This window comes from Phyllobates terribilis, unplaced genomic scaffold, assembly GCF_046119375.1.
Source record: "Phyllobates terribilis strain yellow unplaced genomic scaffold, ASM4611937v1 Scaffold_3__8_contigs__length_932513732, whole genome shotgun sequence".
NCBI lineage: Eukaryota > Metazoa > Chordata > Amphibia > Anura > Dendrobatidae > Phyllobates > Phyllobates terribilis.
The window spans coordinates 155554167-155570391 of NW_027362763.1; the positions used below are offsets into that span (position 1 = coordinate 155554167).

Here is a 16225-nt window from a genome sequence, read left to right on the forward strand (position 1 = left end):
TCTGTGATTTCCCAGCCCCTCCTCCTGCCTCCAGTCTGTGATATCCAGCCCCTCCTCCTGCCTCCGGTCTGTGATTCCCCGGCCCCTCTGCCTGCCTCCGGTCTGTGATTCCCCGGCCCCTCCTCCTGCCTCTGGTCTGTGATTTCCCAGCTCCTCCTCCTGCCTCTGGTCTGTGATTTCCCAGCCTCTCCTTCTGCCTCCAGTCTGTGAATGACAGGTCACTGCTGAGATGTGAAGCAGAGGAGGCAGCTCATTCATAGACAAAGCAGATTTCTTTACCAAAGGTATCAATGTAATGTAATGAGTCTTACAGCTCTATTACGGCCATGTCTTTACCTTACATTACAAATAGGTTCTCTCTAAAGTTAACAACATCTTACGCCTTAAAAAAAGGCTTACATTGTGCCAGCCCACCTACAAGAATGAAATGTACAAATTTCAAAAAACATCCAAAGTGATAATATCTGTTGTAAGGAAATAAAACATTGCTAAGCCGTATCCATCTCATCAGGTCTGGAGCGATAGCGCGGACCGGCTGACAGGGCTGTGACATATTGCAGTTCTTTCCTGCCAGAATGAGAGATGTGCCTATTGCATTGCAGATGTCAGTGGTGAAATCTTGCAACCTGACAATCTTGTAAAGATATCATTTAACATCCTTTATTCGAGATCCCACAGCCCCATTTCCAGAGAATGTGTAATCAGAAGAGGACTTCTTGTTTACAGCATGTTTTTGTTAAGTATTTTTTACTTTATTAATTATATTTCACATCACCATTTATAAAAAATAAATTATTGCAGCTTTCACAGCTGCCCCTAGCCCTAGTATTAGCCTTAAACTTCCTGTTCTGTAAGGGAGAATTTTCAGCAGTCTCCTTTTCGAAACAGACCGGGATAATAATGACGGGTAACACCTCTATAGAGCATAGATCCTGGATTCACAATCGGTGAGGTCAAAGCTCACCTCCTCCTCCCCCCTGCACAATGACCTCTACAGTGAGCAGCTATAACCATGCTTCCACACTTGATGCACTGATGAGCCGGCTGTCAGTCAGTGCTGGGGGTGGTGACTGAAGCTGTGCTGGCCACGCCTCTATGACTGAAAGCTGGAGGCTGCCGTCATGAATAAAGTTAATTTCCTCCAGGCAGCCGGGGTATCAGCGCAGCAGCTTTAGAACGCTATTAACCTGCAGATTAAGCCCATGCAGGTCAATAGCACTTTAGGACATAACAGGTTCCCTTTAAGAGGAGAATCAAAAGAACAGAAGGGGGCACCATGGCAAGTACTTAGGACCTATGTTTTCAATTGAAGATTTCTCGCATCCTAAACAAATTGATCTGTGATTGTACACACCTATAGAGAGAAACAGAAGCGAGGATCCTCCCCAGAACCTGGACCCTTGGCTAGAAGACGGTGGCCTTGTATGGCCCGGTGCAGCCGAGAAGGTCACAATCAGCTGAAGGCCTATTGCACTCACGCAGTAATACAAGCTCTTCTGGACACCTGTCATGACTGATATGCCAACCAGTGTAAGAAAGGAGAATAGCTCTGACAGGGGGATTATAGCGCAGATTTCTAAGCCCTGGGCTTACACTTTCCTGCATGACGGTAGCACAACCCCCCTCCCCATTCTCCGGTGGGAGCCTTCCTTCTGGCCCGCTCCCCTACCTGCACAGATTCTGGCATGCTCACATCATTTGTAGACTCGCTTCCAGACCGACTAATCATTACCTAATAATTCTAATGTCCAATTTACAGGATGAACACTAGAACAAATGAGGTCCCCTGTGGCTTGTTCTTCTTTTCCAATATTTCATTTTATTTAATGACCACATAACTAAAAGGAAGAAGACGCATCGGACGGCGCGTCTGCAATTACCTGAAGAAAAATCCTCCCGATGCCGCTCAGCAGCTGCGGCTCCTGCTCGGGATAATACCTTATAACCGTGTGATAAGCGTCTACAGCGAGAACGTAGTCCTGGAAGAGCAAGCAGAGCGTTAGTACATTCCCCACAACACACACCGCAACGTTCACTACCGCCGGCGGGTGATCTGCCACCTACGCTATTAGATAAGGCCGTGATTGATCGATGGATGGAGAGGTCTCAAAACTGGTGCAAAGTGGCGGAGGTACCAATAGCAAGAACACATGGGAAAACAGGAGGTGGTCCCTTGCTAGGTTTAATGGCTCCAAATGTTTCCTGCAAATGATCTCCCCAATATTATTGCACACAGGAATAGCATTGGTGCCAGGCTATATATAAAAAATATTTGTAATATAGGGTCATTACATTTTTTGCACCGTTTGTCTTCTAAAGCCTCTACTTGTTGCACTGACTATTTTTGACTGTAGAACGGGTTAACTGAGAATCAGTCAGTGAGCTTATTCTGACAGTCCAATGCTTTTGGTATCTTTTTTTTAGCTCATTTCAGCTGAAGTTGAATGTGCTGGCAAATTAAAAGCATGTAAAAGAAAAATGATGCAAAATTTGTAATGAAATCAAAGTTCAGAAATTATTTTAGCCCCAGATACAAGCATTTTGGGGGAAATAAAATGTACCAAAAAGTAGACAACCCCCTAAGGTTGGGGTGACATGGCGACTTTGGCAGGATACCTTTCTCATGGCCAAAGAATGCAGCGTAGTGCAAATGAATAGGGTTGCACTGCGACCCACAAAGAAACATGACCTAATTGGTTCCGACTAGTGATAAGTATGTATGTTCGGTTAACCCTTTCGGCGAGTATGCTCGGTGTTATATTTGAATCACTCTCGTGTACATGATTTGCAACTGTTTGACAGCTTTAATACATGTGAGGAATGTCTATTTCTTACACATTCCTCACATGTATTGCAGCTGTCAAACAGTCGCAAATCATGTACACGAGAGTGATTCAAACATAACACCAAGCACGTTGAAGATACTCTGTGTTCGCCCGAGCATACTCGCCGAAAGGGTTAACCAAACAAACATACTCGCTTATCATTAGTTCCGACTTTTTGAAAGTTGCTTGTCGCCATTGTGGTACCTAGGAGGTCTCAAAATAACCCAATTACTCGGATTATCCTGCAGTTTGACAGCAGCCTATAACAATTGTGGCTAGCACAGGTGACAACTAGCAGTTGCTGGGGTCCGACCACATGCACCCCCACTAATCCCAATATTGGTGCTATGCCTCATTGGAATGGAGCAATGGCGGTTCATGCAGGCCTGTGCTTCATTTATTCTCTATGGGACTGCCAGAATGGATTAACCCTTTTTCTGCACCGGCTTACCCTATGTCAGGGTGCTGTGTAGTAGTATGGCCTAATGAAGGTGTAAAAAAAAAAAAAAATAAATGAACATTTGTATCACGGAGTTTCCTTTTTTTTCAGGCTCCATTGAGGTTTACAGGGGCCATTACAGCTGCACGACTCCTGGAATACTATGGACCCAATTCATAATTGCATTTGCACATTTTTTTATTTTTTTTATTTTTGTTGACGTTTTGCTATTTTGCAAGCACCAAATTAATCTTTCTATTTGCACCTTTTTCTTTCCTATAGTTCACCACACGCCCACAGTGGCGAATCATCATTTGCAACTTTAAAAAAAGTTGCAAAAATTTGTCTCTAGTGTACTCCAGTCCCTCCTCGGATTTTTTATACGCCAACAATCTTTGTGCAATTTTTTGCGATATTTTGAAAAACATATGACTTGTGGCTCTGGGACAGCACATTGGCTCAGTGGTTAGAAGTGCTGGGGTCTTTGGTTTGGTCCCACCAAGGACAACATCTGCAAGGAGTTTGTATGCTCTCCCCGAGTTTGTGTGGGCTTCCTCCGGGTTCTCTGGTTTCCTCCCACACTCCAAAGACATACTGATAGGGAATGTAGATTGTGAGCCCCAATGGGGACAGCGATGATGATGTCTGTGTAATTAATGGTGCTCAATAAGCGAGAAAAATGAATAAATAGTCTAAAACTGTTTAAAGACAGGAAAGAAAATAGACCATTCTTTACTTATTATGGATCGCATGCCCCAGTTTGAAGAATTTGGCGCAAACAATGTCAGTGAATATCACAAGATAAATAAAGGAAAAGGGACTTAAAAAAAAAAAACCTTATTCAATTACTATCTAAATCTATACATATTCAAGAGCTACTGTGCATCTATTTCTAAAGGGAACCTCCGCTATGGTGCAGTGGAGCATTTCCTCACCTAAAGTGCTGCATGAACACATTCAGTGCTGCGGACCATTATAAATTACATGGGACTGCAAAGCTGCTGCAATACAACTAATGGCCGCTAGATGGCGACAAAAGTGCACAGGTTCAGCAGCAATGTCAAATCAGCCCAGACAACAAACACGTCCTCGTGGGCCTGCGATTGTCGGGAAAGGCTTTCAACTAAACACACCTTGACTATCACATTATTCCAGGTCTGAACTGGAAAAAAAAAAAAAAAACACAAAACAAGGCCCAGAGATTAACTGTAGCAATTATTTCGCTATTCTAAAGTAATGGAATTTTCTATATTAAAGATGATTAGCTGAAAGTATCTACGGAAAATTAACTGACTGGTCATGTTCTATTAGACAACGAGGAAGGTAAAGGTGATGCAGGCTTTTCGCGGCCGATGACCTCCATTGATTGCCAGAAGATTGCTCACATGCGATCCTGCGCCAACCACTTGTATGCATTTAAAGAGAAACTGTCATCCGGTCACTTTAAGCTCTTACTTTCTTCCCACTGTTCCCCTGACTATTCCACTTTTTGTTTTTATAAAATCCACCCTATGGTTAAAGAGATATGGGACTTAATTTGCGGCTTACTTTTCTGGTCTTCACAAGGGGGCGTGGCTAACAGGGTAATTATGCAGAGGAGTCTGAAGACACGCCCCAGAGGATCCTGTGAGCCACGCCCCCTAGGTAAAGACCATAAAAATTAACACTGAATAAAAAGACCCATAACTCTGGAACTGTATGGCGGATTTTATAAAAACAACCAGCGTAATACTCAGGGGAGCAGCGGGAATACAATCAGAGCAACTGGACACTTTTCACTTGGTGGCAGGTTCTCTTTAAAGGGAACTTGTCTGGTCCCTAAACCACTATTACATAGGGAGGTCTCTTTATTCTAATGTGGTGTTTTTCGTGCCACAGTAATGTGGTTTTCTTTTAAAAATGAACTTTTAATCTGCAGCTAGTCATATCCTAATGATGCAGGACTAGCCCAGCAAGGAGTCGTTTCTTGCCCCAGACTAGTCCCGCCTTGGATCCTCTAATCCCTTCTCCCTGGCAGCGACTGATTTCCTGCACACATTCCCCATCATGGCAGGACAACCTTGAAACCTCAAAATCACAGGTCTTTATAACGTTAAAAACAGCATGTAGAGCGGTCAACCTTCAGCCAATCCTGGGTTTTTCCCTCCGATAGCTTTTAGCAATCCAATGTACATAGTGGAGTCCATCAGCAAGGACAAGTCTACATTACATTTACCTTCCTGATCGTTTCTAGGTTGGAGAGTGAAGTCTGGATTTCTGCTCACTAAAAGGTTTAAAAAGACTTCGGTCCATCAAGTTCATCCTTTCTCCACTACAATATCGCTAGATTATTTACAACCACAATGACATTTGTTGTGAGAAAAGAATCCAGCCCTGTTCTAAATGCAGACATAGTATCTGCCATTACTACTAGAGATGAGCGTTGTTCTACTCGAACTGTTCGCCAATCTCAAATTCGAGCTGTTTTGGGCGGTGTTCGAGCCGGTCGGCGAACACGAACAATTTGAGAAAAATTCGGCTGTTCGAGGTTATGTTCGATAACTGTTCGTGCACCAAAATCATAACTGGATTTTTTCTCAGTAATGATGAAAATTAATGTTAATACGCAGTTTGAGTGTACAGCGGGGTGGGGGGAGGGGCAGGGGATGGATCTCTGCAGGAACAATGAAGATCTCCATCTTTTTTTCTCTTTCCCGCATTTACAGTGGGGAGGTGCAATCTGTCAGCCTATCAGCAGCGCACACACGGAGCGAAGTGCTTTTTTTCACACAAGCAAGGGCATGTGTCATTGGCAGTGTATGTCACATGTCCTTGCCCTATAAGCCCCAGCCATTTTCCCCGTCGCCACCATTTTCTCACTGCTGCAGCTGCGTGTTAGAGGGCACCGCTGTTGCTGTGTGCGCTATACCTTGTTAATTTCAAGCCAATTTTCGCACAAATCTACAGATAGCTTGGGAGTAGGGAATAGTTGTGATTGCAGTCCTTTTAAGGACTAGGTTACAGCATTTCCTACGACTTTTATCAGGCAGGTCTGTGCTCTTAAATAGATAGATTGTGGGAGTAAAGACTAATTGTAATTGGAGTCCTTTTCAGGACTAGGTTACATCAGTTCCTATCAGTTTTTGCCAGGCAGGTCTGTGCCAGTGCTGTGCAAGTTTTTTTCACAGCATTTGGCTGAATCTAGCAAAGCTAATCCTTTTTGGCCTATTGCAGAGTGTGTTAGTCAGTGGAGTAGCCTATCTGTGTTGCAAGATATACCACCTGTGTATAGAATACCAATTTTTTTACTGCACCTAGTGAAGTAAAATCTTTTGGGCATAGCATCATTCTATTACTCCATCTATACTGACCTCCATCAGATTGCAAACAATCTAATTTTTTTCTGCATCTAGCTCTGAAAAAATATTTGGGCTTCTAGCAGTGTGTGGGACTTGTTCTATTAGTCCATCTATACTGACCTCCACCAGGTTGCAAATTGAATATAATTTTTTTCTGCATCTAGCTTTGAAAAAATATTTGGGCTTCTAGCAGTGTGTGGGACTTGTTCGATTAGTCGATCTATACTGACCTCCATCAGGTTGCAAATTGAAAATAATTTTTATCTGCATCTAGCTCTGAAAAAATATTTGGGCTTCTAGCAGTGTGTGGGACTTGTTCTATTAGTCCATCTATACTGACCTCCACCAGGTTGCAAATTGAATATAATTTTTTTCTGCATCTAGCTCTGAAAAAATATTGGGCTTCTAGCTGTGTGTGGGACTTGTTCGATTAGTCGATCTATACTGACCTCCATCAGGTTGCAAATTGAAAATAATTTTTATCTGCATCTAGCTCTGAAAAAATATTTGGCCTTCTAGCTGTGTGTGGGTCTTGTTCTATTAGTCCATCTATACTGACCTCCATCAGGTTGCAAACTGAATATATTTTTTTCTGCATCTACCTCTGAAAAAATATTGGGCTTCTAGCAGTGTGTGGGTCTTGTTCTATTAATCCATCTATACTGACCTCCATCAGGTTGCAAACTGAATATAATTTTTTTCTGCATCTAGCTCTGAAAAAATATTTGGCCTTCTAGTAGTGTGTCGGACTTTCTCTATTAGTCCATCTATACTGACCTCCATCAGGTTGCAAATTAAAAATAATTTTTATCTGCATCTACAGTACCTCTGAAAAAATATTTGGGCTTCTAGCTGTGTGTGGGACTTGTTCTATTAGTCCACCTATACTGACCTCCATCAGGTTGCAAACTGAATATATTTTTTTCTGCATCTACCTCTGAAAAAATATTGGGCTTCTAGCTGTGTGTGGGACTTGTCGTATTAGTCCATCTATACTGACCTCCATCAGGTTGCAAATTGAATATAATTTTTTTCTGCATCTAACCCAGCCAATAGTTTTGGCCTAATACCACAGTTTGGCCACTCAGCTCTGCTCGGTTACCATCCATTGTTTTTTTGTGCAAACAACTCCAGAGTTGTGAATTAGTTAACCACCAAAATGAGTGGAAAAAGGCCTGCTGCTGGTGGAAAGGGGAATAGGCGTGTTGGGAAGGGGAAAAAAGGTTGTGTCCGTGGGGTAGGTGTTAAAGCAACAGTAACATCTGCAGAAGAAAGACCATCTTCCAGCCAAACTAAAATGTCTACTTCTTTTAGCGGACAATGTGATAAGATCCCTTTCTTACGGCCACGCCAATCGCTACAAATTCCAGATGAGGCGCAAAAACAGCAGGTGCTTCAACGGATATCAAGTGCTCCTTTAAGTGGGCTCTCCTCCACATCAACTTCAACATCACAAATACTCCAGTCCTCAAAGGTGTCACCCAAATCGCACTTGCTTCCTCACAGCTCCCAAATCTCCAGCTGCCCGTCTGAGTATGAGGTAGAACAGATGGTTGAGTCTGCAGAGCTGTTTACTCATACTATAGCCTGGGAATCAGAGGTCGACTCCAGCGCTTCTGTGAATCCAGACGAGGAAATGATCTGCACTGATGCCCAGAATCTTTATGAGTCGGATCCAGGACCAGACGCAGAAGGTTCTGACCATAATGTAGACCCTCATTCCCAAACTGTAACTCCTGTTGGTGGAGACAATGAGGAAGACGATGATAAGACTCAAATACCTGATTGGAGCGACAACTTTAGTTTTTTGTCAGGGCAGGAACAGGTTGGCTCTGAGGACGACGGGTGTGATAACGCACAGGGTGATGATGATGAGGTCGGAGATCCCACTTACTGTCAACCCACAGTCAGCCAAGAGATGAGGTCAGCAGAGGAGGTGGAGGAAGATGCTAGTGACGACGAGGTCAGGTTGCGCCTTCCTGGACAGAGACGTAGTACTGGAAGCACGTCAACAACTGCATCCTCAAACACAACTCTGCCTCTCACCACAAGTCGTGGTGGCTCTTCAGGTCGCATGGGTGCTAAGCCTTGCATAGCCTGGGCATTTTTTCAGATCGATAAAGATGACCCAACTCGTGTTATCTGTAACATTTGTCAGCAAAAGCTAAGTAGAGGCCAAAAAATACATAGTTTGAGTACTTCATGCATGAACCGGCACATGGACATGAAGCATAAGTTGCAGTGGGAAGCTCACTGTGCTACAATGCGGCCTAGCCGGCCGGGCCAACCACCGTCTGCCATATCTTGTGCATCCGCGGCCTCTTCATCCTCTGTGACTGGGGGGACAGCAGTCACACCTGTTTTGGGGCGCAGACCTGCCACCTCTTTACCCGCAACAGCCAGCGTGATTGGCAGGTCATCATTTTCTTTGGAGGTGGTAACACCAGCTGGTGTTGAGCGCTGTCCGACATCGATAGCACCACCTTTGGATCAAGGCAACCTAACATGTCCGCCTGCATCTTCCTCACAGACCGGCAGTTTGCCGGGGACACCCTTATCAACCCCGTCTAAGCACAATAGCCAGCCCTCGGTCCCTCAGATGTGGACAAGTAAAAGACCATTTCCTCCTAGCCATGAGAAAGCTAAGAGGTTGAATTTCACCATCTGCAAGCTCTTGGCTACAGAAATGCTGCCTTTCCGCCTGGTGGACACAGAGGATTTTCGAGACCTTATGTCCGTCGCAGTGCCCCAGTACCAGATGCCCAGTCGGCACTACTTCTCAAAGAAAGGTGTGCCTGCGCTCCACCAGCATGTCGCACACAACATCACCGCTTCTTTGAGAAACTCTGTGTGTGACAGGGTGCATTTCACCACAGACACTTGGACGAGTAGGCATGGACAGGGGCGTTACATGTCGCTGACTGGGCACTGGGTAACTATGGTGACAGCAGGACAAGGGGCTGCTGTCCAAGTCTTGCCGTCCCCACGAGTTGTGCGTCAATCCTCTTTATGTCAAAGTTCCTCCACTGCTTCTGCCTCCTCAACCTCCTCTCGGTCTTCCACCTGCACCCAAAGCCTGTCTGGTCATGCCACAAGCTTTCTAACTGCGCAGAAGGGATCCTGCACACCTCCTTACTATGCTGGCAGTAGGGCTCAACGTCATCAGGCGGTTTTTACATTGAAATGTCTGGGAAATGTGAGTCACACAGCTGAGGAGTTGTGGTCAGCTCTGGAGAACCAATTTCATGAATGGTTGTCTCCACTGGACCTGAAACCAGGGAAGGCCGTGTGCGACAATGCTGCAAACCTGGGTGCGGCCCTTCGCCGGGGCAATGTCACACACGTGCCTTGTATGGCTCACGTGTTGAACCTGGTTGTCCAGCAATTTTTAGCCCACTATCCCAGACTAGATGGCCTTCTGCAGAGGGCACGGTCGCTGTGTGCTCACTTCCGCCGTTCGCATCCCGCAGCTCAGCGACTTACATCTCTACAGAAGTCGTTGGGCCTGCCACTTCACCGGCTAAAATGCGATGTGCCTACCCGGTGGAATTCAACTCTGCACATGTTGCAGCGACTGTGGCAGCACCGACAAGCCCTGGTGCAATACGTTCTGACGTATAGCCTGGGCCAACGAGATCCAGAGGTGGGGCAAATCACGCTGGAGGAGTGGTCTCAGATCAGGGACCTATGCACCCTTCTGCACAGTTTTGAAATGGCGACGAAGATGTTTAGTGCTGATGATGCCATTATCAGCATGACTATTCCGGTGATTTACATGCTGGAGCACATGTTAAACAGAATTCGGAGTCAGGTGGTGGCACAAGAGGAGGTGGAGGAAGTAGAGGAGGAGGAGTTGTATGCGGAAGGGCTAACATCTGCAAGGTCCAGACGGTCGGCAGCACCAAGGCGGCAGGCATGTGAGGGTGGGGGAGATGGTTTTACCAGGGCGCATGGTAGCAGCCAAACTAGTGAGGAAGTTGCAGGAGCCCAGGAAGAAGTGGAGGACGAACTGATGGAAGACTCATCAGATGAGGGAGACCTTGATCACATTTCTGTTGTGCGAGGTTGGGGGGAGAGGACAGAGGAAGGAAGCATGATTGTTACCTCGCCACCAACACAACAGGGACTTGGTGCTCCTGGATGCGCAACACACATGAGTGCCTTCTTGCTGCACTACCTGCAACATGACCCTCGAATTGTGAGAATTAGAAATAATCCTGACTACTGGGTTGCCACACTGTTAGATCCCCGGTACAAAAGTAAATTTGCCGAAATTATTCCTGCCATAGAAAGGGATGCACGCATGCAGGAGTATCAGCAGAGACTGTTGCAGAATCTTACATGTGCTTTTCCACAAAACACCAGTGGTGCACGTAGTGAATCTCACAGTTCCAACTTGCCAACCGTGGGACCGTCAAGTGTTCAGCACTCAAACCGTAACAGAACCACAGTATCTGCTGGTAACATCAATTTTGCGGAATCATTTCACCACTTTTTTAGCCCATCCTTTGCAAGGCCACAGGAGACAAGAAGTCTGACACATAGTCAACGCCTAGAGACGATGGTACAGGAGTATCTCCAAGTAAACATTGAAGCCACGACTGTGTCACTGGACCCTTGCTCTTTTTGGGCTTCCAATCTGGATAAATGGCCGGAGCTAGCCACTTACGCCTTGGAGATCTTGTCATGCCCCGCAGCCAGCGTTCTGTCTGAACGTGTGTTCAGCGCTGCTGGTGGTGTGCTGACAGATAAGCGCACGCGGCTCTCCACTGATAATGTAGACAGACTCACGTTCATAAAGATGAACAAATCATGGATCCGAAACGACTTTTCTACCCCTGTGTCATCCTGGGGAGAGTAAAAGCTTGATGATTGGTTAAAATCACCCTACCAACCGTTTTAAGCTTTCAAATTACTAATCATGTTTATCTGTATCTTGACTGGAAAATAATTTGGGCTTTGTAGCAGTGTGCAGCACTGATCCTATTAGGCCATCTATAATAAGCTCCACCAGATTTAAAATTAAAAATAATTTTTAGCTGCATCTAGCCCGGAAAATAATTTTGGGGCTCCGAGATGCGCAAGACACATAAGTGCCTTCTTGCTGCACTACCTGCAGCATGACCCTCATATTGTCAGAATTCGAAGTAATCATGACTACTGGGTTGCCACACTCTTAGATCCCCCAAACTTTTCGATCAACCTTTTCATTTTAATAAAGACCAAAAAAATGGTCATTTTTGAAATTATAAGCATTAGCAGGTTGTTAGAAACTGAAATCAAACAGTTTTCAACTCAAAACTTTATTCTAGGTGATGTTACATTTTCACATAGGACCCCTTGTTCGAAAGGAGCTTCTGAACTCTATCGTCCATTGAATGTCAGGTTTTGGATGGTTTCTGCTTCAATTGTTTTGCATGAGGACAGAATACCCTCCCAGAGCTGTTGCTTAGATGTGAACTGCCTCCCGCCATCATAGACACTCCTTTTAATGATGCTCCAAAGGTTCGGAATGGGGTAGAGGTCAGGGGAGCATGGGGGTCACACCATAAGTTTGTCCCCTTTTATGCCCATATCAGCCAGAGATGCAGATGTTTTATGTGCAGCATGAGATGGTGCATTATCATGCAGAAAAATGATCTTGCTGTGAAATACACGGTTCTTCTTCTTGAACCATGGCAGGAAGTGCTGTTTGAGAAAATCCACATACATTATGGAGTTCATCTTTAGCGCCTTCAGGGATCCTAAAGGGGCCGACAATCTCTCTCCCCATGATTCCAGCCCAAAACATTACTCCACCTCCTCCTTGTTGGCGCTGTAGCCGTGTTTGCGTGGGGTGTCCATCAACCAGCCATCCTCCACTCCATCCATCTGGACCATCGAGCGCTGCACGGCACTCATCCGTGAACAAAACAGTTTTGAAATCAGTCTTCATGTAATGTTTGGCCCACTGGAGCCGTTTCTGCTTGTGTGAAGTGGATAGAGGAGGTCGACAGGATGGCGTATGCACAGCTGCAAACCTCTGAAGGACCCTGCATCTTGTTGTTCGGGGGACGTTGGAGGCACAAGCAGCTTCAAAAACTTGTCTGCTGCTATGACAAGGCTTTTTTGCCGCTGCTCTTTCAACCTGACGTAATTGCCTGTAGGAAAGAGTCCTCAATTTGCCCTTATCAGCACGCACACGTGTGTACTGTGAATCAGCTACATACTTCTTGATTGCCAAGACACTTCATCCTGATCATCGCACAATGTTGATTGTAGTCATGCCTTGACCTAAACACTCCACAATTTGTTGCTTCTCAGCAGCCGACACATCCTTTTTCTTTCCCATTTTGGCAGAAAATGTAGGCTGCTTAATAATGTGAGAGAGCCTTCTTAAGTAGTCTTGCCTTTCATTGGACACACCTGCCAAACTAATTAGCACAGGTGTCTGCAATTGCTTACAGTGATATAAAGAGCCCTGACACACATCACCATCAATGAGTTTAACTGACAAACAAACAAATTCTTCCCTTATCACTCCTAAACACTTTTTGCATAATAATTTGGAACGCAGTGTACATGTGCTTTTCCACAAAACACCAGTGGTTCACGTAGTGAATCTTACAGTTCTAACTTGCCAACCGTGGTCTGTATGGAATTGTTCAATAAAGGGCCAAAAATTAAGATAACATAGATGGGAGAGGTCTCTATGAATAGGAATTCCTAAGTATTTGATACCCTGTGAGGGCCAGACAAAGGGAAAGTTGGACTGGATGGAATCCTATATGGATTTGGGGAGGGAGACATTGAGGGCCTCAGACTTCGCTGCATTGATTTTAAAATTTTACCATGTAACAAAGTGATCTATTTCAGCCATAACAGCATGGATGGATATATGTGATTGAGTGATATATACTAGGACATCATCAGCAAATAGAGAGCACTTGTACTCGGTGCCTCCCACCTCAATCCACCTAATATTGGGGTTATGGCGAATTGATGAGAGCAGGTGCTCCGTCACTAGGATGTATAAGAGAGGGGACAGAGGACATGCCTTGTCCCATTGGTGATTGTGAAAGGTGATGAAAATGTTCTGATGCACCCCCTGGGCCTTGGGACACCCGGAGCCGGACACTTTTTGGTGGATGCTGGTGGTTGTAGTCTTCGTGGCGGCGACCCGATTCCGTGGCTCAGGGCGGTCAAACCAGTGGCGGAACTATTTATGTGGTTTTGATGTTTAAATGTCCGACTACGCCACCCGTGGATTGCGGTCAGAGTGAACCGCCGCTACAGGGCAGACCGCTAAGGCTGGTGTTGTGGGTGCAGCAGAGCGTAGCATAACTCCCCACGGGAGGAGTATAGCCTCAGGGCAGTGTATGCGGAGGATGGGGGTGATGGTGCAGGGCAGCAGCAGTAACGACACGGAGTCAGTGATGCAGTCCAGGGCCTTTACTCACAGTTCTTATTATCCAGACCACGTCTGCAGGTAACGGCTGCCCACGTCGTACTGTGCTCACCAGGTGAGGGGCTCAGACAACTCCCAGATAACTTTGGAGCACTTCACAGGACCCCCTTTGTGTGTCCTTTGTCTGGCCTTTCTTACCAACACTTCTGTCCGGCTGCCTCGGGCCTCCTCTTGGTAAACTTGGCGCCAGTTTCCCTGACCCTATGTGGTGCCTTCCTAGCGGGTGTAGCGAGGGGCTGCGCCACATAAAATGTCAGAGCCTCCGGTTTCTAGCTGAGGGTCGTTTCCTGCCTCCACTAGTTCGGGGACCGGTCTCCCCCTTTGGCCTGACCCCTCCACGCAGGTGGATTCGGGCGTGCGGTGGCGACTCGCCCGTCCGCACCCCTGGGATCCCTTCATTCCTCGTTCCTGGAGCCTTCTCCGCTCCTCTTCCTTCCTTCTCCCTCTTCCAGGCCTGGGCCTCTGTTACTAGGCCCGCCTCCGGAGCAGAGCTCATGCAGAGCCCCTGCTCCCTGCCACTTCTGCTCAGACTTCTCTGCACTGAACTAAGATGGTGCCCACCTTTTATACTCCCTTCTCAATGCACCCAGGAACTGCTTCCTCCCTGCTCCTGCACTGCAGGGTTCCCCTTCCTCAGTGTTCCCTCCCCCCACTCCAGCCAGGGACAGGGACTGTCGTGCCCATCTCAGGGGCATATTGGTCGCCCTGCCCCACGGCAATGTGGTGTAATGCATGCAGGTGTCGGGTCCTGATCCACACTCCATCCTTACCTGAGAGTGAGATATCACACCTCTGGGTGAGGTGCAATACCTCTGTAGCAACCGAGCCCTCAGGGTGCTACAGTTCCATTTATCTTCAGCCTAGGTGACGTATTGCGATACAGGGCCGTGATTTTGGCTATAAAAGGGTCCCCTAGACCCCTACCCCAAGCTTTTTAAGAGAATCATATATGGCGTGCCAGGAGACTCTATGGAATGCTTTCTCAGCATCCAACGAGAGTATCTAATTACAAATTTTTAACTGCATCTAGCCCAGGAAATACTTTGTGCCTAGTAGCAGTGTCTGCTAGTCAGCGGATTATCCCGGCTGTTAAGCAAGCTACACCACCTGTAGTTTAGACACTTAATTTTTTCAAAGGAAATGCTTCGGGACCACGGGATACTCAGTGAAGAGCATCAGGAGGCACCCCAAGGCATAGGGGCTGGGACTGGCAGTAGGATGCCTTGCGGTGGACAGCCGAGCTCGATCCTTATAAAAGCTTTTTAACTGCAGCAGCTTTAGTGGACGCTACTGGAGCTGGAATTACCGCGGCTGCTGGCATGAGACTTGCCCTCCAATAGATCCTTGTAAATGGATTTAAAGTGTATTCATTCAAATTAGAGAGACAATTTAAATTAAAAAGCTTAGAGCTGCCTCCACCACAGGGGGGCTCGCTCGACCCACCAGCGGACAGGCACCAGTATTGGGAGAGGGGGGCTGGCCGTCAGGGTTCACCGCGGCTCTGGCACAAACCCGGCGACACGGAGGTGGCACGGGCAGGAGCGGACTGGCCGTGTCGGCTTCTCACTTTTTGGATTTTAGAAGGGCATGACATGCCTATATCTGTGTCTCCCCCTCCTTTTACTCCTCCACCTCTTTTATTTTCGCATGACTATATGTACTTGTCACTTTTCCATGTGTTAGTTATGTCTTCTGAGCAGTTTGTCAGCTTTTGGACACCTTTGAAGGTGTTTTCTATGTGTTTCTATGTGTTTTTGTTTGCCTGCCATTGGTTTTAACGGTGTTCGAAGGTGTTCGACGAACAGTTCGGCGAACACACGGGTGTTCGACGAACCGAACCGAACTCGAACACTACGGGGGTGGCTCAACACTAATTACTACGTCTTCCACAGTCTGACTGCGCTAACTGTAAAGAACCCTTTCCTATTCAGATGCCAGAATCGCCTTTTCTCCACACGTAATGAGTGCCCCCTGGGCATTTGGTAGCAGTAAGTCCTGTGCCTGTCAAGTGTCTGTGGAAAGAATAAGTCATGAGTTGCTTTCTACCAAAATAGTCTCTACTTGAAATTTTTTTTTTTTTTTTTGTAAAAATGTTTTATGATTTTTAGGTCTTTTTCCAAGGCAAACTTTTTTTTGTTTTTTTATCTCCTTCCCTTATAAAGAAGTCTGGAGGAAA

At 46.2% G+C, this 16225-nt stretch overlaps 1 protein-coding gene across 1 annotated transcript in view; it reads right to left on the reverse strand.

Annotated features, from left to right (window-relative positions):
• TRAPPC12 (trafficking protein particle complex subunit 12) overlaps positions 1 to 16225 on the reverse strand; it is a 132430-nt gene that overhangs the window by 12462 nt on the left and 103743 nt on the right. The window contains exon 9 of the mRNA XM_073674208.1: positions 1881 to 1979. Within this exon, the coding sequence (XP_073530309.1) occupies positions 1881 to 1979 (99 nt within the window). The remainder of the gene's footprint in view (positions 1 to 1880; positions 1980 to 16225) is intronic.